The sequence below is a fragment of the Triturus cristatus genome, chromosome 8 (assembly GCF_964204655.1).
Source record: "Triturus cristatus chromosome 8, aTriCri1.1, whole genome shotgun sequence".
NCBI classification, from domain to species: Eukaryota; Metazoa; Chordata; class Amphibia; order Caudata; family Salamandridae; genus Triturus; species Triturus cristatus.
In genome coordinates, this window is record NC_140591.1 from 1,538,153,786 (window position 1) to 1,538,180,527 (window position 26,742).

Here is a 26,742-nt window from a genome sequence, read left to right on the forward strand (position 1 = left end):
CAACTCGACACAAGGCTTACAGCAGTTGAACATAATGTTGCCACCCTCAGTGACACTACTAAGACTGTTCCTGTCTTGCACTCGCAAATTATTAACCTCCAGAAACAGGTCGAAGACCTTGAAAATCGCAATCGGAGGAACAACCTCCGCATTTTTGGCCTGGGGGAGGGACTTGAAGGGAGTGACCCTATTGCGTTCTTTAAGACTTTCCTCCCTAAAGTCCTTCACTTGTCGGATGGAACTATGCTCAACATCCAACGAGCCCACAGGCTTGGGCGTGTTCCTTCTGTTGGCTCCTCTCCCCAACGACCGAGGGGTGTCATCATCTATTTCTTAGAATACACAGATTTGCTAAAGGTGTTGGCGGCAGCCAAAGCTCTTCAACGTGTCACATGGTCAGGTTCCACGCTGTTCTTTGCGCAGGATTACTCGAAGGCCACTGCCGACAGGCGCAAAGCTTTCCTGAATCTCCGACCTGATCTTCGTTCTATGGGGGCTAGATTTGGCCTCTTTCACCCTTGTCTTTTCAAGGTCACGTACAATAATAGGACTACGACTTACGAAGATCCTGGGCGCCTGCAGAGCTTTATCGACTCACACAGGATGGATGCCACCACCTCTTCGGAAGCTTCCTCTTCACATGTTGCTTAATCGTTACTCAATATTTTTGTCTTTCTATCATTCTTCCTGCTCCATAGTCTCTCCAATTGCTAGTTGAAGTTGTTCCCATTTTATTCTATATAGTAGTGCTAGTTCTTTGTGCTGTTTTTCACTGCATTAATGGTTCTGCATTTTTACAGTATTGTTCTTTTATATTTTTTAGCCTCGTATTTTCCTGGTGCCTGTCTTTTACAGTTGCCTCCTGAGATTAATTTTTGTCATATGTTCTTGTTTCACAGTTATGATGTCCTCTTATACGGTCTTCCCCGCTCCCCACCGGATCCTCCCTGGACGTGTGTCTGCTCCATGTGGTTTCACCCACCCTCCCACCCATTCTCTCCTTTTGTAGGTATGTTTTACATTTTGTTGTGCGTCTTCTCTGGTGTACTGTTTTTGTTTTGGTGTTCTGCTCTTTCATGTGTATCTCATTGCCTTTATGGTATCCCTATTGCTCCGACTTTCTTTCTCCTACTTATTTTTATCCTCTTCTCTATGCTTGCTTCGTCTTTTTCTTCTGTCTCTCTTTAATCAAAAGATTTCTTTTGTGCCATGCATTTTTTCCATTTTCTACAGATTTTGTACTGCATTGACTTTATGCTTTCTAATTGCATTCTGTATTACTTATGATTGCTCATGTCTTTGAAACTAGTTACATGGAACGTTAGGGGTTTACATTCTCCCATTAAGCGGCAAAGGATCTTGACCCATCTGGCCAAATTAAATGCGGACATTGTCTTTTTACAAGAGACTCACCTCTCCGCTGATGAATCGTTAAAGTTGAAAAGGGGTTGGGTAGGGGAGGTCTTCTTCTCTCCGGGGATGGCAAACGGAATGGGGTGATGATTCTTTGCCGCAAATCTCTCCCGCTTACATTATTGACTCAGAATTCAGATGTTAACGGACGATGGTTAAATGTCAAACTGTCCTTTAAAGGGGTTCCTGTGTCTCTGTTCAATGTATACGCCCCAACTTGCGGAGAACCATCTTTTTGGTCCACCTTAGCTGCTCAGATTGCCCTTGGTTTAGAGGATAATTTTATTTTTGCTGGTGATTGTAATCAGGTTTTTGACCCCTTTATTGATAGAAGCTCCAAGGTTCCTTATATTCCCAACAGACCTCAGAAATCATTTGTACGAGTTATTTCCCAGCACCAACTCTTTGACGCCTGGCGTCTCTGCAATCCAACCACCAGAGAGTACACTTTTTATTCCCCCTCACATCACACTCAATCGAGAATTGACTACATTTTCGTTTCTCACTCTATCTCACAAACCCTTACACACGCAGAAATTGGCCCTATTTTGTTATCGGATCATGCCCCTGTGTCAATTGGTCTCGAAATTCTCCCTCAAGCCATAGGTCCTAAGAGGTGGCGCTTTAACAATACCCTCCTTCTGGACCCGAAATTTACCGCTGCTTTTACTACTTTTTTTGAAGAGTTTTTTGTGTTTAATACTGACCAATCCATGCCCTTCTCAACCATTTGGGATGCTTTCAAGGCCTCAGCGAGAGATTTCGTGATTGGCTTTGTTGCTAAGAGGCGGAAACTTTCCCGCAAATTTACTGCTGACCTTTTACGGGACATCAAAGCATTGGAACACTCCTTTTACACTTTGCATTCAAGCCATTCCCTCACGGCCCTCATTAACGCCAAATTAGCATTTAACAAGAAATCTACGGAAGATGCTTCTTTGTACTTGTTAAAGTCCAGTGCTAAATTTTATGGGGGCAAAAACAAGGCAGGAAAGATACTAGCCAACTACCTGAAAGTTAAACAGAATAGACTTAATATCGAGTCCATCTATGATGACTGCCTGGATTTAAAATTTAAAGATTCGGATATTCTGAACGAATTCTCCCTATTTTACTAATCCCTCTATACCTCAGAATCGCAGCCTTCTGATGACTCTCTTTCCCAGTTTTTTTCAACACTTCGGACTCCTCCCGGTCATCAGCCGGATCTCAGTCTCCTGGAGTCCGATCTAACGCACCAAGAACTGTCAGCGGCACTCCAGCTGCTCAAGAAAGATAAGGCGCCGGGGCCTGATGGCTTCACAGTAGAGTTCTTCCAGCACTTTTCTAAGCTCCTGTTACCCAAGTTGCACTCCCTCATAGCTTCCTTTAACACACTGGGTTGTTCTTCAGGTTCCTTTTCGGAAGCACACATATGCCTGATACCGAAGGAAGGGAAAGACCATAGACACTGCAAAAATTATAGGCCTATTTCTTTGGTCAATATAGATTATAAGATTTTCTCAAAAGCCTTAGCCATACGTCTTGACTCCTACTTGCCTGACTTACTAGAAGCGGAACAATCGGGCTTTGTCAAAGGCAGATTTATCACGGACAATACCAGACTTCTTTTCGATGTCTTGACCAAATCCTCGTCCTTGAAACATCCCCTAGCGGCAATAGCGCTTGATGCCGAGAAGGCGTTTGATAGGGTTGAATGGAAGTATTTGTTTTATACTCTTCGTTGGTTTGGTTTCGGCCCCAAGTTTGTGTCCTTGATTTCTCTCCTTTATTCCAACCCGCGTGCGGCTATTTGTGCCAACGGTCTGATTTCCTCGTATTTTGAATTGGGCAGGGGAGTTCGTCAGGGCTGCCCTCTCTCTCCTTTTCTTTTTAATTTAGCTTTGGAGCCCTTTCTCTCTAAGCTTCGTCAGAATCCAAATTTATTCGGCTTTCAATCAACAAACATTCACCTTAAATTAGCTGCCTATGCAGATGACATTTTACTTTTTATGTCCAACCCTAGTGTTTCTGTTCCTGCTTTTTTGACGGATGTACAGGCATATTCTAACATCTCTGGCTACAAATTGAATAGCGATAAATGTGAGATTCTTCCCCTGACCAAGTACACATTTAAAAAGAGATTTTAGCGCCTCAAATTTTACGTGGAGCCCCTCTCATATTAGATATTTGGGCATGTATATTACTCCCTCAATATCTGACACAGTAGCGCTATGTTTAAACAAATGTATACAAAAAATTACTGACTTAACGGCCAAGTGGCATCCACTGTACCTATCGTGGTGGGGTCGGTTAGACACCATAAAGATGATGCTTGCACCCATTGTACTATACACCATATCCATCATTCCAGTCCCCATCCCGGCCAAATTCTTTAAAAAATTAATTCCACCCTTTCTTCCTTCTTGTGGAATTCAAAGCGGCCTCGTATGTCATTAGCTAAATTAATTCGCCCAAAGGCTGAGGGAGGAGTTAATTTTCCTGATTTCCAGGTTTATCAAAAAGCTTTCCTTCTGCGACAAGCCTCACTCTGGTTGCTCGACCCCTCGGAGAACTGCCCTCTATGGCTTAGGATAGAGCGTCTTTTCCTTTCTCCCTTCTCCTTTTCTGAATACCTTTCATTTTCACGCAAACCGCAGGCGGTGTCCTCTCCTATAATTAAACTGACTTCCAAGCTCCTGCTGTCCTCCCCTTCTCCTCCCCCAGATTCGATTGACTACTTCCTAAATTCAACAATCTGGCATAATAAAGACTTGGTTGTCCGTGGTAAACCATTCTTCTGGAAGACCTGGCGTCGAAAGGGTTTAATATGGATACACCAGCTTTTCTCAGATTCAAATTTTATGTCCTTTCACTCGCTCAAACAGCGTTTTGACTTGCCTGCCTCATTCACACATAAATATCCTTTACTGAAGATGGCTGTGCTGGATAGGTTTGATCACCTATCTGCTTTGCCTCAGGTCCCCACATCCCAGACTTCTTTCTCACAACTCTCCTCCCTACTTAAGTCTAAACCCTCGGCTTCTAGCATATATAAGCACTTACAAGGGGCAGACGTTCTTAGACAGAAATCTAAGGTGGAGGATGCTTGGGAGCGCGATCTTCAACTTTCATGGCCATTATCTCTTTGGAATAATATCTGGCTCAAGTTGCGTAAATCCTCCAGGGCAGCAAATCTCACACAAACGCTATTTTTTGTGTATAATCGTATTTTACTTACGCCAAGTGCTTTGAGCAGAAGATTCGCATCTACTCCAGATACGTGTTGGTCATGTTCGTCCCCAAACGCTGACATATTTCATGCGCTATTTCTATGCCCACTTGTGCAGAGCTTTTGGGAGCGAGTTTGGTCCCAAATAAATTTAATTTTTGATACTACATTTCCCTTTTCTATCCCTCATATTTTCTTGGGGAGTCTCTCACCATGCTGGGAGAATGTCCCAGGTAATACTAAAATTGTTGATTTGCTGTTAGCGGCTGCGTTTCAGCAGATCACGGTTAATTGGAAGGAATTTCTTACAAGGCGTGGTGGTATGTAGTTTGCCATAATCACAGGCTGGACACCTCCTTTGTATATCCAATGCAGTTGGCAACGAAGCGTCTGGACCTGTGGTCCCCTGTTACACTGTACCTCGACTTGTGTGCCAAAAAATCCTCTCAGCTAAAGCCGTCCCAACCAGAGGTCTTGAAGCCCCCATGAACCCCTTATGCGTTCCCAGATTTATTTCCAAATTTTTAATACTGTTTTGAGTTATTTTCTTTGCATCACTAGCCTATCTTCTACTCATGAGTTTGTCTTTTTATTTTTAAGCAGTATAAGTCTATTGTAATGTGATGGCATGAAATTATCGCTTTCTTTTTGTTCTATGTCAATGGATTACCTTGATATGTATTTATTGTTATTGCTTACAGTATGGATACCTCTGTTTGTCTCAATAAAATTCTTCTTTCAAACTTAAAAGAAGACCTGTTCTTCACATTGACACTAAAAATTTAGTTTGGAGGATTAGGAGAGGTATACCCTGAAACCGGTGCCAGGATGCTCGTTTCTGATCCAGGGAGGACCTGGCTTGGCAGTTTGGGCAGGACTGTTCCCATGGGGAGCAGGGTCAAGACTGATTTACATATGGGTGGGTCCAAACTGGAGTAACGTGGCGTGCAAAATAATGATGGATTAAACCCAGATCTGTGACTGGGGGAGAGTGTTTGAAAGGTTTTATCACTCCATCTATAATTTTATTTTGTGATGTTGCTATGTGCACCCTAAGTGGCGAAGGGTATGCCCAGACGTGGGTCCCTTGCACGCTGCACCACTGGATTCAAGCTAGCCTGGATGATGAGGTGTGATACCCCGAAACTGCTCACAGGATGCTTGTTTCTAGTTCAGGGAGGTCTGGAGCCACAGTTCGGGCAGGACTGTTCCCATGGGAGCAGGGTCAAGGATGGTTTACACATGGCTGGTCCAAAACTGAGGTGACAAGGCGAGCAAAATAACGATGGATTAAACCCAGATCTGTGATTCAAGTGAGTGTTTGAAAAGTTTCAACCCTTAGTTCATCATTTTATTTTGTGATGTTGCTTGAGAGGTATAACCTGTGGCTGAGGACAGCAGCAAAAGAGAATCATTTATTGAACTCCATTCATACTTGATTTGTTTCCATGTTTCTATCAACAACTGTGAAATTCACAGGCTTCATTCAGGAACCCTCGTTGTCACTCACACCATACACACCCAACGTGGCAAGAACATAATTCCCTTAGAAAAAAGTACACACCTCATTTCTAAGGAGCAACAGCAAATAGCAGTTGACACACTGGCCATTCTCAGACTCTGTTTCAGCAATGCTATCCTAGCCAGACTTTTTCAGTCTTGCCTGAGTCTGCCAAAAGCCATTTACAATCTGCAGACATATTGATTACTTCATCCATAAAACCGCTCCATCGCTTCTATTTCCTGGAGCTTCATTGGCAGCAATTAAATGTTTGGCTCACCTTCAAGCTATGGTGCATTGCCTCTAAGGTAATACACATGAACAGCCATCCTTGCGTTGCTTCTCTGTTGTCCACCGCAGAGGTGATAGAAACCTACGAGGCTGGAATGTGTTGAGGCCTGAGGGCCCCAGGTTCAGAACATCCATCACCCAAAAACCCTCCACCACCAGGGCTGAAACTGTTCCATTTCTGATTAGAACCCACTCTCTCCTGCCATTCAGGAAACAGCTTAAGACTCATCTTTTTGTTCCCTCTCCCTAGAATAGTTTTACCTCCTATTTTTGAATTCCATTACAAATATGGCAGGCAGGTTATTTGTGCCAGGATATGTTGGGAAGTAGGCAAGAGTAAAGTGTCTGGTGTGGTAGAGGAAACAGTGGGGGTAAAAGTAATATGAAGAAATGTGTAAGAGATTGGAAAAAGAGTACGAAATGGACGATCCAAAGTGTATTTCATAATGAATGATAAAAGCGAAACACGTTTAGTGGAAACAGATTCTGTGTACACCATAATTCCAAGAGAATGGTTTGAGAAAAATTGTCCCAAAGCATTTCTCTAACCATGAGATGTTTAAAGTGGAGAGATGCAAGAAATGATGCGTCAATATTTTGGTTATTTGGGCAAAAGTAGCATACAAATGTCCTGAACTGCAGGGAAAAGTTTATGAGGCCAGGGAGGAGCCTCCAACTTTACAACAGGTGCACCAGAATGACCTGCACGGGAGTCTGTAACGTCCTCCCCAGCCCCGGAGCCAGTAACAGACCACGCCACACATGGAGCTCTGGTTTGCAAGTCTTTATTGTTCAGCATGCAACCGTTAACTGAACACACTGCACCACCAACTTTATTAACCACACCGAGTCAAACCGATTACATAAGGAGTCCGCCGAGCGCATCTAGAGGCCTCATATATACAAACACAAGACATAACTTCTCCCCCTGTGTTAAATAAAAAGTATGAACACATATATACAAAAATAAACATCACATCTCCTTGCACCAGTCTTCAAGATCTAGTTGTATGAGGTCGAGGGGGAGGCGCCTTCACTGGCAACTCTGGAGTAGAGTCGGATGCTTTTTTTTTTGCATATTTATATAGCGCGAACTCGACCCGAAGGTATTGGAGCGCTTTTACATGAGCACCGTATTTACATTACACATTCAGGCACGGGGAGATTAAGTGATTTGCCCAGAATCACAGGATGTGGACGTGACCTCGAGGCTCGAACTCTGGTTTTCAGCACCAAAGTCGGCAGTTTAAGCCGACGGACCACATCCTCTCCCTCACATGCTTGGCTTGGGTTCTCAGGTGGACTTGCCTCACTCGTGAGATCTGGAGCGGACAAACATCATGGTAAATGCTTGAAGTGCAATGAATCTCTGGTTGTGGACTTTCCAGGTTATTGGGCAGTTACCCTATGTCCTTTGCTCACTACAACTCGCAGCGGTTCAGCATCAAATGGAGTGTCAGGCCTGCATGCCCACTGTTGCTTGACAAGAACTTGGTTTCCTTACTCGAAGACCATGTCTCGAATGCCTCATCGCTTTTCGGCATAAGCCTTCGTTTTACATTTGTGAGAAGTGTCAGCGACACAAATCTCGCCAGGGTCTATTGACCGACTGGTGGTCCATTGTGGTATCTAAGTTCCAAGAGCTTTCCTGAACAGCAAAGTACTTTTGAAAGGTAGACCGTTGTCAGATTTGAGAATGGAAAGAACACCCCAGGCTGCAAAAATGTCATCCAACCTCTTGATAACTTTGTCATGTGTGGTTGAGGAGAAGTCTTCTACTGGAGGAAAACATTAGTACTCATAGACAACTACCATGAGATGATGTCTATTATTGTCCAAAGAAGTCAACCACAATACACTGAGGACTGTTTAGGCAGATCGGACATTTTCAGCAGGTGCTATGTTGTTTTAGGAGACAGAGAGCTGCACAGATGACAAGCTTTCAGTTCACTTTCCAGTCGTTCATCAAGGCGCAGGAATTGTACTTGATCCCTGAAGACTCTTTTAGCAGCTGCAATGCCACGATGTCCTTTGTGTGCCACTTTAATAACTTATTGTCTCATGCTTTCGGGGATAACTATTCTTGCCCCTCTCAGGAGGACACCATCATTTGTAACAGAAAGCTCTCCCTGAACATTCTTGAATTTCTGGTACTCAGCGTCATCAGTAAGAGGTCGAGTCTGTTTCCTCCATGACTGCGTCGCAATTAATTTTTAAGTTTGAGATGTCTCTATCAGTACTTGCGGCTGCCAAAATCTGTTCCATTGAAAGAGCTGCAGGCGCACTTGACTTGATGTAGGCCTCAGTCGCTTTGGACTTTGTACAATGATGTTGTAACGGCACTCGTGAAAAGTAGCCTGCAGGGTTCTGATCCTTCTCCGGTTGGTGCACAACAGTGAAATCATACTCCTGCAGACGCAATTCCCACCTCTTGATGCAAGGGGCATCTTGGTTTTTGGATTACCAAAAATGGTGAGCAATACCTGCTGATCTGTGAAAAGGGTAAAATACTTCCCATACAGAAACACATGGACGTGTTCACATGCTCATACTACAGCTAAGCTTTCAGTCTCAGGTTGAGAATAGGCACACTCAGTCGGAGATAAACTCCAGCTAGCATAGGCCACAACGTGTCTCTGAGGATCAGGCTGTCCATTGTGTTGGGCAATGATTGCACCCAACCCCACAGAGCTTTCTTTTACCACAATTTCTGTATAGAATTTCGGATCAAAACAAGCTAATTCAGTTGCATTTTCAATTGCGTGCTTTACGTGCTTGAAACTTCATTCACACTTAGATGACCATTCAAGCAGAATATCTCGCTTTGTTAGTTCTCTTAGAGGGGTACTCACTGTAGCAAAATCACAAATGTACCTTGAGCAGTAAGTGGCCATGCCTAAGAAAGATTGCAGCATGGCCACATCTTCTGGAGGGCACGTAGATGACAATGTTTGCACCTTTAAGGCCCAGGAGTCATCCCCTTTTCAGAGAAACTATGCCCAAAGAATTTAAGTCTGGTTTTGTGAAACTCACACTCTGTATTTAGTGTGAGACCTGCATCAGAAAGCAGACGGCATACTTGTGTGAGCGCTTTATCATGTTCTTTTCGTGTAACCTCAAAGACCAGCATATCATCACTGTAATTGAAAGCATGTATGACAGGCTGAATTATTCGACGAATGACATCTTGAAAGATTTCCTCAGCTGACGGCACACCAAAATCGAGTTTGTTATTGCTGAACAAACTAACATGAGTTGAAAAAGTAGTAATGTACCTACAGTTTTCTTCCAGTTCAAGTTGATGGTAACCTTTGTTCAAATCAAGGCGGGAGAAAACTTTTGTACCATTCAGCTGCATGATCATGACCGTAATGTGTCGACCTGAATGACTTTCCCTTTTGATTGCTTTGTTGGCCTGTTGCTTATTAACACAAATATGCACTGAACCTCCCTTGTCCTTATTTGCACCACCACAATGGGTGAAACCCAATGCATTGGACCAGTAGACCACTCAATGGTGTCATGCTTTAACAGTGTCCCTAGTTCTTTCTCAACGGCTTCCTGTAAATAAAAAGCAATTCAACGGTGTCGCTGGGCAACATGGTGAATGTCTTCATTAACATGAAGCTGCACCTTCTTTGTCCTAAGTTTCAAGTTGTTGTATAGAGATCGGTCCTATGTCAGCAGCAGTATCGCAACTTAACAAGTATGCACTCGACAACATACCCTGCAGGACATGAATTGGTGCTTGCACGGTCGTTTTACCCAGTCACACCGAACAGATTATGTAATACGTGTAAGGAGTCCATCGAGGACCACTAGAGGCCTCAGATATACAAACACAAGACACAACAGTATCAAAACAAATCCTAGTGGTTGAAGATGGCGGGTTGGTGGAAATCCCTAGTAAGTGATAAGGTGTCTGAGAAAAAGATTAGGATGCTGAAGTGGTACGTGCAAAGCATTGTGCGTAAGGAAGAGTGGTGCTATGCTAAGGTGAGTACATGTGGTGATAAGGGAAAAGGTTAAAGTGATGATAGAATTGATGGTCAAGAAGGGGCTCAAAGAAGAAATGGAGGAATCCAAGTGGCTTTCTCTAGTTATCATCACTAAGAAAGCTAGTGGTCTTTCAAACTTTTGTGTAGATATGAGGAACTTGTACCAGAACATTGTGTCGGACAATTTCCTAATTCCCAAAGCTACTGACATAATTTTTCTTCTCAGTAGGGCCAAATTTTTCATTAATCTTAATTTAAAATCAGCATACCGGATATCTGCACATATTCGCGAAGAACACAGCAATTTGTTCTACTACATCGCCCACATATTCTGTGGAAAGAAAACTGTCCCGTGTAATTATTGAGAATTTTTCACCCGTTCCTGCACATCAAATATCCTTTACTTATGCAGGTGTGCATACAGGAACATTTTCAGAGCTGACAGTCAGAAATATTTCTTCTCACTATTCACCTGGTACCTTAGGCTCTTTAACATATATGACTTTCCCCACACGCTCAAACAAAACCTACATTTTAGCTGTTGAATCTCCTGGTCTACTTCAGGAGACAATCACTGGCAGCAACCATGACTTAAGGCATGATGACTGGACCCCTCTAGTGTAGACTCAAACACCATGATAGAGCCCAAAATAGGACCCCTAAGCTGGAGAATGTGTTTCTGGGCACAGAGCTGCTACATCATCCAGATTACCCTGACTGAGATTTCCGCTTTCTCTCATCTACAGCTTTCCACTTGCAGTGCAAAACTAAAATCAGAATGGCCAGAATATCCTAAGCATTCATCCTACATTCACTCTGCCGCAGCATTCTGACCAATCAGCAGCGCCTCCCTGTTTCTTAGACAGTTCATGTACAGGCCTTATGCACCAATAAAACTCTGTCCCAGAATTCTGACCAATCAGCTATTCCCTTATGTTTCTATACACAATTCATAGACAGAACTAAGCAGCCAATCACATTCACCATGTTAGGAAACAAGAAATACAATCATGGCTCCAAACATTAAACAAAGTACCTCTGATAGCCATGTAAAACCAATGCTTCATTCTAAGAAACATAGAGAGCAATATGCAGCCCAATCACTTCCTACCTACTAATCCATAAACGCAAATGTCAATTTTGTGTACCAGGGTGCCCCACAGTACAAATAATATCACTTTATCTAACCTTTACAGATTCATTTAAAATGCATTTGCAATTTCCAATAGCCAAGGGGTGCTGGTATCCGCCAGAGATCCCCTCGTTAGAAGGCCAATCTGCTTAAAAAGACAGTAACATCAGTGACACTCCAGAATTACAAAGCAGGACACCTTTCTGTGAAGAGAGCAGGCAGCGATTGAACAAAGAGAGGCTCGCGGATACACTCTCTTAGAAGGATGTCTGTGCGGAGCAGGCTGGAAAGCAGGTCAGCGGCAGTGAGGCTCTTTACTTATTTAAAGGTATATTAAAGGCTTCAGATGCTGTGCTGCCTCTTTGGAGATATGGAGGCAGTTTAGAGTGAGAACAGCTGTACAACACCACTTTATCCTAATTCCCCGACATCAGACGGCATCTGGCTCAAAACCTGTTCTGTCCTCGCGAGCGAGCGGCATCCTGCCACATCTTGGAAGACAGTGCGGAGAGCAAACCTCCATGGAAGAGGAGGCAGATGCTGTTTTTATGGTAACTGGCAGCCCTGTTATAGGTCACAAATACTGGGATATCTGCTAGAGATTTCAATCTTATGATATGGATTTAGAAAAGATGCTACTGAGGCAGCATCCGTCTATAAACAGCGTTTCATTCTATAGGAATTATTGTGATTAGGAATATTACCGATAGATCACAGGATTCCCAATATTGCGGTTGAGGTGCTAACAAAGCCAACACTCAATTGTGTATTAACACAATGTTAATCACTGTTCGGTTATGAATCGCTGTTAACAGTGTTTTACAATTCACCCAAAATGATCTTGGCCTGCAATGGACTCATCATAGGCGTGAGATAGAAAATTCACCAATCTCTTTAATGTAAAATAATCAAATCCAATTCCTGTATGCAGTTACCAGATATATATATATATATATACATATATCTTTCAACAAAACATCCCCAGTTGAAGACACACTCGAAAAACAGATGAATTCCAATGATTCTTTTAATAAAAGGAAACTGGCATTTTCATTCAGATGCATTTCATTGCGTTACGCGTTTCAGAGCACAGCTCCTTGTTTACAGGCTCCACGATACGGCACAGAAATGGCGGAAAGGCACTCCCCCTCTGCATGTCACTTTAATTAGCCCTCAGTGGGCCTTACAGGTGAGTTCTTCTAGGTGTTGCATGCTGGGATCAGAAGAGTTACAATTCCTTTACCTTTAGGAGGTTTCTGTGCTGTAGCAAAACGTTCATTTAATTTAATTGCCCTCCAGTGGGCCTCCAAGATGAAAATGTTCAGTTTATTTTTTCTTTTCTGCTTTTCCACTAAGGAAGACTCTGAGTATTTCCATGTCCTCGTGGCCCCCTAACCAGTGGCGGCTGGTGGATTTTTAAAGTGGTCAGCGTATATTGCTAGCGGCAAAGCGAGTGAGCTTGATGCTTGAAAGTGGGGTTCGGGGCGGGGTTCTTGCATGCTCTTCACAATGTCAAAGTGTATTTCTGTAACAAGTAGAAACTCCTCTTCCCAATTAACACCCGGACACTACAAAAGGACTGACTGCCAGTGCAAGCAAGGACGGCCAAATACGGATCTGTAATTGGGTGTGGAATGTAATGAGATGGAATTTTTTTAATGTTTGCCAATATAACCGTCAAAGAATGCTTCACATCTGTGTCCGGACTTTGTTGAAATAACTGCCATCCAGACTGCCCCAACAGCAGTCTGATGTGCATGTTGGGCGTGGGGGGCCTAGCAATAGGTTGGCCTCAGTGGCCTGAATGGACCGGTTAGGAATGAGCGGTCAATCCAGGAAATGCTGGCATTCCAATACAGCAGCGTTGCAAAGGAGAATCCCGGTTCCGCTCAGTCTGTAGTATAAATTATACAACAATATTATGATATGTTTGGAGTTCTGAAATAGGAACTATTAATTACAACCGCGATTAGCTGTCACTGGCGGAGAGGCAGGTTTTACTTTTCAACAACCATTGGACAGCGAGACAGAAATGACAGAATGGAGCAGGAAAGGGTGGGTGTCATTAGGATAAACACCAGTGTGGAGGGACGAGGGAGAGGCGCGCGGATAACGGATCTAATTAAAGTGATTGATACTGGACTGATGGGCCTTCAGCGAGGTCAGAGCAGACCCGCTTCAAGGAAGATACGGAGAGATTACAGACATGCGAACGGCACCACGGGGCCTTTTTTCCGGGCAGCCTATCCACAACCTCTGTAACAGGAAACAGAACAAAAGCCCCCCCCCCCCTCCTTATCTCAGATTCAGGGGAGGAAAATAAATCGGGTAAAACCTGTGCCAATTAAAGGGCCCCTTTCAAACGTAGAACGGTTCTGCGCGCAATTTCTTAACAAGCATTTGCAATGCAATAGGTCTCGCATTTACGCGGGTTTAAGCTATTGGCATTGTATATGACAATGCCTTTTATTTATGTTTTGAAAACCTAAACATAAATAAAGGGCATTGTCATGTACAATGCCAATAGCTCAAACTGCATAAATGCGAGACCTATTGCATTGCAAATGCTTGGTCCACCCATGGCACTTCCCTTGGCATCTCAGAAGACACGAGGGCAGCCGGCACTCCCAGAAAGCCAAGCAAGGCGCTCTGTCCATGTCCAAAGTTTCAAGTTTATGCTCGATTGTTAGTGCATCTCACTCGTGTGCAAAGTAAGCAGCGATGAGGGAGGGGCGTGGGTGACGGGTCAAGCTGCGAATCAGGAGGGGGTTGGGCGACAGCATGCAACACCAGAAAGCACAGAAATATTATTCTCTAACAATATTTGACACGCTGACTTCTTCTTCGCTCGCTGGGTGAAAAGGAAGGCTCACTTTGGCAGAGCACTAATGAAAAGAAACAAGACTGCCATTTAAGTATGTAAATTATGAGAGCAGATTGTTTTCAATTAAGACAGCGCTCGCCTTTCAGGCATTCGTGCAGCGGAGGAGAGAAGGGGAGAACGGAGCATATTTAAAATTAAAGCGCAATGCTCTGTTAAAGCACGTTGTGCCTACAGTGAGAGTAGCTCAGTAAGAAAAGATCGCGATCAAACATCAAAGCGGCCGTGCGGCCGCTAAAGTGAAAGTAATCATTTCGCGGCCGCTTTGATGTTCTCAGTGGCCGCGCGGCTCACTGAGAACATCAAAGCGGCCGCGAAATGATCACGCAGGCTGCCAAATGGTGCGCACGCCCTGCGCACATGCACTGTAGTTGGCAGCCTGAAAGCACTGGTTTGCACTTCCAAATCCCCCTTTTACAAAAGCTCTCGCGAGAGCAGCGCTAAAGCGCTGGCTCAGGCGAGACCTAACAATCGTTCCTGTCACCGCGACTTTGAAAACACGTGTTTCTGAGACTAACATTTAGCGCCCTGGTCATATCGTCTTACTGTAGAGAAGTGACATGGACACCGCCTGTACACAAGAATGAAAAGGCTGTGTTGCTATGTTGATTGTATGTGTAAAGTACAGTTCTGCCATTGGTACGTCTAGCGGAGATTTGGGCTGTCTGAATGGTGAATATGCGGGACTCAGTTTTGCAGGGCAGACTTTCCCCTAAAGCAGTGATTTAAGCATGGTTTGTGTAACCCTGACGCTGGTCTGGTGTCCTCCAGTCGTATAGCTCCTCTCTACGTGCTCCCAACACATTTAAAATGTTTGCTTTACATGTCTGAATATTTATTAGGTCTCGTCTGACCCAGCGCATGCGCTGGTCTGGCGAGACTTATTGAGTGGGCTCCAAAAAGTGCTACCAGGCCAGCCTAGAGGTACAGTGCATGGGCGCGGGCACGCGCTGCGCTTGACCCTGATTACTTTCACTTTCGCAGCCGCACGGCCACTTTGATGTTTGATCGCGATCACTTTCACTTTCGCGGCCACACAGCCGCTTTGCATAGCCAATAGGTCTCGCTTTTGGGACCTTATAAGTATTTAGTTATGCAACTGTTGCATGGCTAAACACTTATAAAGGTCCCAAAGGCGAGACCTATTGGCTATGCAAAGCGGCCGGCATGACTCACGGGGTGTGGGCGGGTGTAACGCACAGGGAGGTGGGGTGTAACGCACGAGGAGGAGGGGTTAATTAAAAAAAAGTAAACGTACCATTGCCTCCGGTCTTGCGTCGCGTGGGGTTTCCTCCCTCTGCGTGTGCCTTACAGGAAGCAGGAAGCCTCCCTCCCCTAAGCCAATCAAAGGGCTGCGAAGGCAGCGTTGTGATTGGTGAGGATGGTGCCCTGCCTGGAGCCTATGGGGAGGCCATTTTCTCTATGTAGGCTGCATGCAGCCTACATAGAGAAAAAGGGAGAGTGCGCATGACTGCTTTGGTCGGACCCAGAGGGCCGACAAAACAGTCAGGGCTCACAACAGTGGGCAAGCCACTGCCCCCCTGCCCTCGAGCAGGACCGCCCACAACCAGGCACTTTTGTGTTATCACAGTGCGAGAAGCAGAAGCATAAAATGGTATTCGTAATACCATTTTATGTTTCTGCTTCTCGCACTGCGAGAAAGCAGTGGGGCGACGCTCCTCCGCCCACGTGGAAGAGCTGCCCCTGCCCTAATTTTGACCTTGAGGGGTGGTTCAGTCTTCCAGGATAGATTGCTGGTCATAAATCTTTCAACAAAACATCACCAGTTGAAGACTCACTCGAAAAACAGATGAATTCCATGATTCCTTTAATAAAAGGAAAATGGCATTTTCATTCACATGCATTGTATTGCCTTATGCGTTTCAGAGCACAGCTCCTTGTTCACAGGCTCCATGATACTGCACGGAAATGGTGAAAAGGCACTCCCCCTGCGCATGTCAATTTAATTAACCCTCAGTGGGCCTCACAGGTGAGTTCAACTAAGTGTTGCATGCTGGGATCAGTAGTGCACTTTCAAAATTCCTTTACTAAAGGTAAAGGAATTTTGAAAGTGCACTACTGATCCCAGCATGCAACACTTAGTTGATTTCACCTGTGAGGCCCACTGAGGACTAATTAAATGGACATGCAGAGGGGAGTTCCTTTTCACCATATCCGTGCAGCATCATCATGCCTGTGATCAAGAAGCGGAGTGCTTTGAAACGCGCAAGGCAAATAAATGCATCTGAATGAAAATGTCAGTTTCCTTTAAATTCATCTGCTCTGCGAGTGCGTCTTCAAACTGGGGAAGCTTTGTTTGATGTTCAAGGTCTACCAATGTGGACTTTAAACCCTGGACTGGTCCGGTGTCTGCAGACTGCTGTACTGGACTCCTTCTCCAATGAATGCACAGACCTTCCGCGAACATGTGAGGCACTGCCCTAGGCGTCATGTCACATGTACATAACATACTCATAAAGGACTTTCTAAGTGCACCTTTTCATGATGTATATATACAAGTCAATTGGACAGTTGAGGAATAACAATAAATATACAAGTAGATTCCGGGTAATGGAATGATAAGGGAGTCACAGGCCCTAATGCAAACATTTCAAATGCCCCCCCGCCCCCCCCCCTCTATGTTCAGTGGGTGATAAAAACAGAAGTGAGGGTCAGAGGCCCTCTCACATCCTTGGATCCCAGTGACACTGTACGGCTGCACAACTCATAGCTACATCCTTGTTTGCGGACTACTTCATCATTTGCAGAGCGGCAGACCAGAAGCAGCAATTTTAGGCAGAAAAGAACATTGTGTAACAAGTATTACTGAATTATCTTTCGGCCGACCTAGAGTCAGTTCTTGTGATCACTGTTGTGGATTTGTACAGCTCCCTAGATCACCCTTAAGAAATTCAGAAGTGTTCACACATCTGTTGATGATCTGTGCTTGACTTAGTTGAAAGTGATGTTGCCTGAAGGCATCATGGAGCTATGTCACTTGGGCATCACCATCGGGGATATAAGGGTTATCATGTATTATTAAAGAGGCCATCAAAGAATATCCGACTCTATACATCGCAAGTAAGAAAATGGGTGGAAGAACAGCAGTGGTACATAAAAAACACTTTGGCAGCCACCAGCATCAAAGACACCTCAACACCGGAGAGTCAGTCCTTACTGTCTTATGTGCTGCTCACATGATCCAATGTTCTTCACAAACTTTCTGCTCTAACAAAGCACCCTCTTCCCTGCAGAAATACCTTTACCGGCCTTTGAGATGCTTTCTGCACCCACCTCTGATATTATCATTGATCATCAAAAGGTACACCTCATGGGTGACATATCTCTCACAGCTGGATTCGCCTCTGAACTCTAATCTTGAAGTTTTTGCCCTCAAACCCCTCAAAATTCCTTTACCACCCCATACCTCCATCCACCCTGCCTGTTACTCCGATTGTAGAAAAGACACAATAAGCGCAACTTGATGGATGTTGGGTGGACCAGTACTTAATTTTAAAATAAAACATATGCACTTAGTGCTTGATGTTGTAGCTTTAATTGCTGGATATGTGTAAATCACAAATAAATCCTACAGCACAGCTGGCATTCTTGGTGCAACAATGAAAGCCAGAGCACTGCCTGGAACATGCATCAGTGGGCTCCTTGGAAGACGGGGGGCTGGCCACTTGCCCACTTTGCCCATGTCTTAAAACACCTCTGGATCCTCAGGTGATCCAGAAACCGGACCAGTCTTGCTCCTCAAACCTCAGGCTCTTCTGCCAGAAGACTCTCAGATCCAGAATGGCGCCAGTGATGATCATTACCCCGTACAAAATAAAATCTTGACTGGGTGGTCGCGCCTTCTCTATACAGACTTGCATGCTCTGGAGCATGTTCCCAAAGTAAGCTGGGATAACTAGCAACCACCTAGAGTTCAGAAGGACCAGAAAGATCTGCTGCTTCCTGCAACCTATTCAAAGAAGCACTGGTCCATGTACACAAGAGGTGTTGTTATCCCTCAAACATCTCCCGCTACACTATTCACTGATTACAGCACTCCTGCATCCTTCCGCTATGCATGCTCTTACATACAGCGATGTGTATGACACCATGCTACACCACATCTTAAAACCCTGCATCTCACCCAACACGCACCACACAGGTGGAGCTACCACCATCGCCCTATCAACCATGCACTTCAGAGGGTCGCCATGAACCTGATGTAAATTGGAGTGCATCGCAAACCTCACCACGGGTACGATGCGCAATGAAAATAATACCAAAAGAGTAGCTACTAACTAGGCCAACAAGAACATGCTTTAGGTATTTCCAGGGGAAAGACAGTGCCTCACAAATATCGATAACATACCCGTGGTATGTATGCTGGAGTGAATCACAGTGTTCTGAAAGGAGCCATGAACTCAGAGAGAATTTAAGGAATATGGAGTATTTTAGAAACTAAGATAAGGTGCTTTTCATGAATCCTGTCCTGGTCATCTTTAAAGCAGCTGTCTAGGATGTGGGCAAACTGCAGAGAGCCCAGGGCTTCGGTGGCTCAGTCTATTGGATGGACTCTATAAAACAGGTAAGAATAAAACATCAGTGGAAACCAGCTGGTATAACAGAAAAGATTAACAGAGTTTTAAGGGGTCCACAGTGTTCCCCCGCCCCTCCATCATTGGTTTCTCCCTATCCCCCGCCCTCTCAATGGGTCCACCTGTGCGGCCGCTCTCTGCCCATCCTATCCCTACCCCAATGTATCCTCCTGCTAATACCCCTCACCCTTCGCTTATAGTTCTTCCTTATTGCACAGCGCTCCATTATTATACATAGATGGGATTGTGCCTTGTAGGGCCACTCTATGCCAGCTTACATACAAGGTTAAGAGACACTTGCACAAAGGACAATGTTCTGGCACAAAGGTCCCATTGGCACTGAGCTCTACCCCAAGCAACTGTGCTGTGCTGTAGAAAGTAAAGCTGGTCTGTGCATGCTGATGCCATGAAAACCTTGCTGTTGTGATACCATGAAGGCGTTTTGCATACATGTTGGTGCTTTTTGGCAACGTCCAAGCACGCGGACAACAGTGCATTTTACATCAAACGCCCTCCTATGTTTATCACTGCTGTAGCAGTTGTTATCTGGCGCGCCAACCGATTTGAATAAACATGAGGACATTACACTATCGGTGTACCTGGACTGTCCGCATCGGCCACTTCATGAATGTAACTGGATTCCAGAGTTTACCTTGCAATGGACTTCGGGTGGATTTCCTGGCAAAATCTCTCAGGTGAAAATTGCAGGTGGTTCAGTTATTACTGCATGTGGTAAAAACCCCACTGGGAGCCATAACATATGAAAGATACAAAATCAAGTTGAACCTGCGTCCATCGTCACTGGGCATTAAGAGGCCACTAAGCCACTGCCAGGCAACAAGAGGAGATTTGGGCTATGGGACAGCGGGCAGCTGGATATTCGGCCGTTCTGTTTGGAGTGAAGCTATTCTTGAGCAGCTTCAAGTGTCTTAGAAGTTGAGTGGTAGTTGTTTGCACTCACTAGTATGTTTTCAGGACTACCTCTGCACCAGAATACCCTCCAAGGCGATAGTGCGCTCCGCAAACTGCATAACATAACATACCTGCAGCTGGCCAAGAACATCACCAAGAGAACAGACCTTCCAAACCCGCCTGGATCTATTCGTGATTCTGCACTACCTTCGTTCAGTGGTTGCCCACCACAGTGACACGTTGGCCATTCAGAAGACTAGGGGCAGGATATACACAAATGTTTTATGCGACTTACTCTTGCAGTACTCCTGAATTCCAGCAGTAAGCCAAGAAGAGGTCAGCAATACTCCTGGCTTAGTTCTAAAACTCATACTTAAGCCAGGAATACAACAAGAGTAAGTCACAACTAATCATACACCAGTCTTTATACACTGGTCCTTGGCATGCTAAAAAGAATTATAAAGTCCAGGCATAATTTCTCGGATATTTAATACATTGTGGGGAGTGCAGATTTACTTCCAGCTCTGTCGATCATCACATTTTATTAATAATACTTTGTGAATTTTAAAAAGAAAAGATGTTTTCTGGGGTATCTTATCGTCCATTCAGTGAAGGCGGAGGTTAGTCAAGTCGCGTCAATATGATTTGCATGGAAACTCACTGTCAGTCACAGGGAAAGAATTTACATCGTATTTTAAAAGGCTTGAGAGGCAGAGCAGCGTGGAAACAATAAATACTGCATGGTTACAACAACACAAGATTTTTAATTGATTGTCTTGAGTTTTTTAAATAAAACTCCACATTCCCTTCCACTAAAACTTCAAATTTGATGAATAAACACAGAGCAGATCGTATATTTTCGTGATACAATCAGACTTTTTAAACTGAACACTAGAGTTAACGAGAATTATTGTAAAATATACCGTAAATGGTTGTGCATGCTTTCTATTTGTAACCTAGCTTGCACCTAGACATCTGGTTTGGAATCTTGAACCTGGTAATTCTTAGGGCTTTTCAAGGTGCGACTCATGATGCTTTCACACCGATAAGACATCTTTTGGACAAACGGAAGGGAGTCAAATATCTAATGCATAATAGGTGAATCCGCAGGAGAGTCTTATGGTATGCAGGCAGTAAATTGTAGGCTGGAATCTCAAAGTTGTGTCTTCCTGTGGAATATATGCGGCGTGACCCTAAAGATCAGATTACAGCGACCCTAAAACATTGACTTTTCGCTCCTGGCCCCACAGTCTGCATTGCAACATTGATCCCACTGCTTGAGGGTCTGGCAATACAAGAACCTGCCTCCAATCAATTTGCCAGGTTTAATAGAAGACCAGGAAAGCCAAGAGTCACTCACCTTTGGTGCCAAAAACTGTGACGATTTGTTCACCACCCACTTTGGCAAGGACCCTAAAAGGAATGGAGGAAACCAAAGCATTAGATGCAGAGTCAATCAACGGTCAATGCATTTCTTCTAAGAAGACGAATCAGACACACTGGATCACTCCAATAACTTGGAAATTCGTTAATACAACCATCTCCATTCATGGTATGTCCTGGTATTTTTGCGAAAGCAGCGTTTGTGTACATTGGAAATCTTGTGTCCATCTCCAGTCACTCACTTGGAGCCTCATCTCACTCGGAGACCAGAACAAAGTAGCATTTAATACATTCCCTGGTTTGGGTTTCGTGGTGGTTGACCAACATGTTTCACTGCAAATCCTTGATCTTCGCTTCATAGCTTCACACTTCACTTCCTCTTTTCTCGCTTCAAGGAACTTCTTCTTTAAGTCTGACCTCTGCATTTTGCCTCCACTCCCAGGCTCTGAAATTGATATTTTCTATCCCAATGCTTTGCATGGAGGGCAAAGGGAGATGGGACTGTAAAGTTGGACCATCTTCCTTCGCCCTCCTGACAGTCTCAATCTCGCTGGTCACCCGTACTAGTCCTTGGTGAGCCATGTGTGTCTGAAAAGGACACAAGCAAGTGTCTGTAAAATGTCTGATTCCTTGTGTGTCTAGTGCTTTTAAATATTTTATATGCCTGACTATTTTCAATTGTATGTCCAATCATTTTTGGGGAGTTATTTTTTAAACCACCATTGGCCATGACAATAGGTGTGGCTTTTAACTAAAGTGCCCCTTCAGTCACCGGTGAGTTTAGGCACTGAATAACTCGTCATATATGTACTCTGTCACTCATCCTTGCACTCATGCATCCATCATTCAAAAGACTGACTCATTCTTGCATCCCCCACTCACCGCCCACAATAAAACACGCACAAAATCCCAACAAACATATGCAAGATAAATTAAAATAGAAATGAAAAAAAATGAAAAAATGTAGCTGCCTAAATATGGTGGCTACATATTTGGAATATCAAATAAGTAAAAAATGACATAGCAGCTGGTGACTGATGTGTCTACAATCAAGGGAAATCAATTACTTCAGACGAGTTACCGTACTACACTTTCTTAAACTCACTCGCTGGTACACCGTTTCTTGTACTTCTTAGGGAGCTTACATCCACCCGTGCAGTCCTTGCTCTGTCCTGTGCATAAAATAGCCTTTGTTTCCCTGAATTACTGCCTTTCCTCAACACCACACAGGCCGTGATGTCCATAATCCAGCGGGCACCCCAATGGTCCTAGTGTCCTCATGACAATCTCTCCCACTCCCCTTCTTAGAAAACAGGGACACTTCTCAGACAGGACATCTCATCCCTTCTTAAAGAAAGACAACAATTATTTCCCCTTCCACCCCCACTTGAGAAGAAAAACCTCTTGATGTCCTTGCATGAATCTGATCTTGCCAACACGTTTGTTGAGTCAACTGAGATGCTCCTGTTGCTGTGGCTGGTGTAACGTTTGTGGTTTATAATCTTGCGTGGGCAGTGGTTGTGATGCACTGATGGTTGCATGGAATCATCAGAGCATGGTGCATAGCACTCCGAATGGAGGAAGACAAGTCCTCCGGCTCCGATGTGTATTTTGGAGGTTGTCTGCAGGGATGAATTCTTGACCATTTTGTAGATATTCATACTGCTGATCTGATAGAATGTGAGGATATGCTCTCTGAGTCCGATGCTTCAAGTGTTCTTCTAGAACAAGGTTCTCTTGACTCTTTGGCGATTCCAGGGATTTGCAGGACTCTGCTCCTAGAGCCTCTAGGTGATTCCCCGTCTGTCACCCAACAGTTGTTCACAGATATTTTTCCTTTTACACCACTGCTTAAACCTACGAAATCTCGCTCGGATCTGACATGTTCTTCCTCATCCTGGTTAGACAAGATGTTGACAGCAGTGTGGCAATGTGAGTTTCTTGCATGGTCTCTTAGTATTGTGGGTCTTGTCTCAGTTTCTATCTTTTGAGATTGACTGCTGACTCTCCCTTTGGTGTTGTCTTTCTCTGGCCCATTCGCGTTCTGATTTCTAGGGTTTGATAGTACAGACAGATTTCCTGCAGCTTGTTTTCTCTTCTCTCCTAGGTTTGCTATTGCTCAAGCCATTTTTGTGGAGAATACCGCCGCTGGACACCTCCTCAGAAGTGCCTTTAAAGTTTCACATCCTGTGCGACACAAGGTTCTTGGTTATTTCTGTGCCTTGATTGGTCTGATTGCCAAGCAAGCATGAGTCGGTCTTATTATCTCTTCTTTTGGTACATGTATTAGACAAATTACATTATATATCTTGTCTTCGGCTGTGGACTCTCATCATTGGCCTATCTGTGTTTTCTTGAGACCTTTCTTTGTCTTCATTCCCCTTCTTCCTTCTTCAGTCTCATGTCTTCCTCAAAGGTTAATGAGATGTTTCTTCTTTCTTGTTCTTTCCTAGTATCGAGCTGTGCTGCTTTGTCATTGGCCAGCTCACCAGCTCTTTCCCTCTCTAGGATTACCTTTACCAAGAGTGTTTTTTAGAAACTTGCTTTGCGTGGTTTTGTGGAGACGCAACTCTCAACGGAGATGAATCGTGTCCTCAGTCATGAACGTTTTCAAAGCACAATGTTATACCAGGTTTTCTATTCTTGCAATAAAAAGCCCCCAAGGCTTTACCCATTTCCTCATGTGTCAAATAAAAAATGTGGCATTTGTGGTCCACATTCCTTTCAAGGTTAAAGTGCGCACAATGTTTCCTTGAGTCTTCCGTAGGTCTCAGAGACCACCCTGATTAAATGTTGGCCAACATTCTCTGCTGGATCACACAGACTCGCGGCTAAAGCTCTGGTTTGTCCTTTGATTCACTTGCTGCTTCAAGGTAGTGTCTATTGACTCCAGCCACTTCTTCCACCTGGACCCCAAATTGTGTGAGCTGCTCTCCTGACCTGTGAGTGGCAGGTCAAGGAAAGCAGTCGAATCTCAGGGCTCCTTATTTCATCCACTGTGATGCTATGATATAGAGGCTCTCAGGGTGAAATGCTTCCTGCAACTTTGACCCTTACTGTATGTTTCTTATCTGTACCACCCTCTTCACATATTATCCTCAGTTTGGGATTGTTTCACTCTCAGACCCCATCCACACCAACCTGCTTCACTTGTCACAGGTGGTGGATGAAATGCACTATATTTGGTCTTCAGAATGTCTTGTATGTCTTGTGCCTTTTCTTTGGGGATCTAGCTGGGTTGGCTCTGCCGGGGTTCAAGCTTGTGAGTGGCAGATCACACTTCTTTTGCCACGACTCTTCCCTTTCAAGTTGCTGGACTTCTCTCTCCTCTTGTTCAGGGCCAGCTGTATGCTCTTTCATCCTACTGGAATAACATTTGTATTAAAACTCAATCCAAAAGCTTTATTGTTCCTTTGAGTTTGGTTGAAACAGAGGTTGCGTTGCTGTTTGCCGTCATTGCTAGACGGCTGGAGGCGCACTAGCACTTGCAGCACCCGCTACCATGTGTCACGTTTTAGTAAATGGTTTGTGTTTTTCCTTCATTCCACGTTCTCCTTCCTGCTGACTCTCACTTCATTTCTCTGCATGTTAATGGAAATTAGTTTTGGGGGATTTCATTTTCCAAAACGACCTCTGTTCCTGATTGCCGGTATCTTTCACTTTGTTGGTCTAATCCTTCTTGTTAGTATTTCAGAGTGTTTCCTTTTTATTTGTTTAACAATGTTTACTCTTTTTGTTTATTTCTTAGCTTCTATTTTGCTTATTTGCCTTCCATAGCTGACAGGCAATTTAGGAGGTTCAGCTGCCTTCAGTTTACAGTGTCCAACTTTATTCAATTAGGTAAACTGGCACTTGTGATGGTGTCGGATATTAAAATGGACACCACATTCCCTTACACTGGAGCAGCCTGACTCTAAAATGGCCATTTTATTTCCTAGGAGCCGCTGCTTTCAAAATGGCTGCCTTATTTTTTCTTTCGGTCTGGCTGACCCCAAAATGGCTGCTTCCCTACCCATGTTCTCACAAGACATCGGCTTCTTTTCTCAGAAGGACTGTCTGCTTCAGGATTCTATATCTGTCAAAGATTTACTCAGGTACTGTATGTTGCCTTTACTATGCTCCTTTATTGGTGCTTGACTGCCTGTCGCAGTCATAGGCGACAATCATGCTAGCCCTCCCACTTTTGCTAGTACCGCTGGACCGGGGCTCTTTAGTGGCTAGAGCTCTTACAGCCAGTCTGCCATCTTCTAATGATCTGGCCTAGCATGGATGCTTTACCTTTGAATCCACTCTAAAAGTTCCCTTATCCTTCAATCACCAGGCATGGGAGCGCTTGACTTTCTGGCCCTCACAACTCCGGGCGTCTTGACCTGACCGTGAGCACACGCTACACTGCCGTCTGCCCTGCAGGGCTATTTAGTTTGCATTGTGTCAACAGCTCTGATTGCTGGGTTTGGCTTGCTGAATTTTATATCCACCCCCATCACAGGCACGCAAACACACCGATGGTACCAGTCAGGCCTTCGATCCTCTCACGTGCTTGTACGCATCCCATCTCAGGAATTGAGGGAAATCAGTCTTCCACCCCATCAGACAATGTCGAGTTTAGCCAGTTATACACGGACGGGCTTCATAGCACACATGAATATGACTCCAGTTCATAGGCACTCATCATGTCCACAGTCAAGCACAATGCATCACCAGACAAGGATCTGCACTATATTTATTTAGCAATTTACAATGCTTCTGGGAGAGCTAATCTCTACTGATGCAGACATGGCAACGGCCATCTTGGAACGAATTGTGCCAAGTGAATAATGCTTCTAAAATTAATATGTCAGCTGCATTGACTTTATCATAACTTTTCATAATACCCATATTAGACCTGTGATATCTGACATAATATTTTCCAATTAACCACTTGAACCTGTAGTCTTTTCTCATTTAATTGTCATCATTAACAATTCAGGACTACCGCATTGAGCATAAGCTTACCCACACGGCAGCCGTCAGGCACACAGTCTTGAAATTAAATTATCACATTGGATGAAACAATAGCCTACGCTATCAAGAAAGATGACAGTGCAAACCAGCACTGAACCCTTTGCCTTATACAGTAATCTGTGAGATTCCATGTAATAAAATTCCGAATAATACACCCTTAAAGGACTACTGCCTTTAAAATATGCTTTTCAAAACATATGTGTCAGGTTACTGCAGTTGTCGTATCATTTCATAATAAACAGATCAGCCTTGGTCGATGGCTTGTTACGATAACCAATTACGCTCACTCTGCCCACTTACCTCAGAATGGCGCCGGGATTTAATTAAATGGAGGCAAGCGGAAATAATGGCCCGCACGAGCAATGGATCTGGTGGCACAAGTACTGTGAGATCCAGCAAATGGGATCGCTACCTTGAGAAC

General features: G+C 44.3%; 1 protein-coding gene across 2 annotated transcripts in view; it reads right to left on the bottom strand.

Annotated features, from left to right (window-relative positions):
* The window catches only part of LOC146806082 (START domain-containing protein 10-like), a 321,747-nt gene that overhangs the window by 13,698 nt on the left and 281,307 nt on the right, over positions 1-26,742 (bottom strand). For both annotated transcript variants that reach the window (XM_085623402.1, XM_085623403.1), the window contains one exon: positions 21,295-21,347. In XM_085623402.1, coding sequence (XP_085479528.1) covers positions 21,295-21,347 — 53 coding nt within the window. The remainder of the gene's footprint in view (positions 1-21,294; positions 21,348-26,742) is intronic.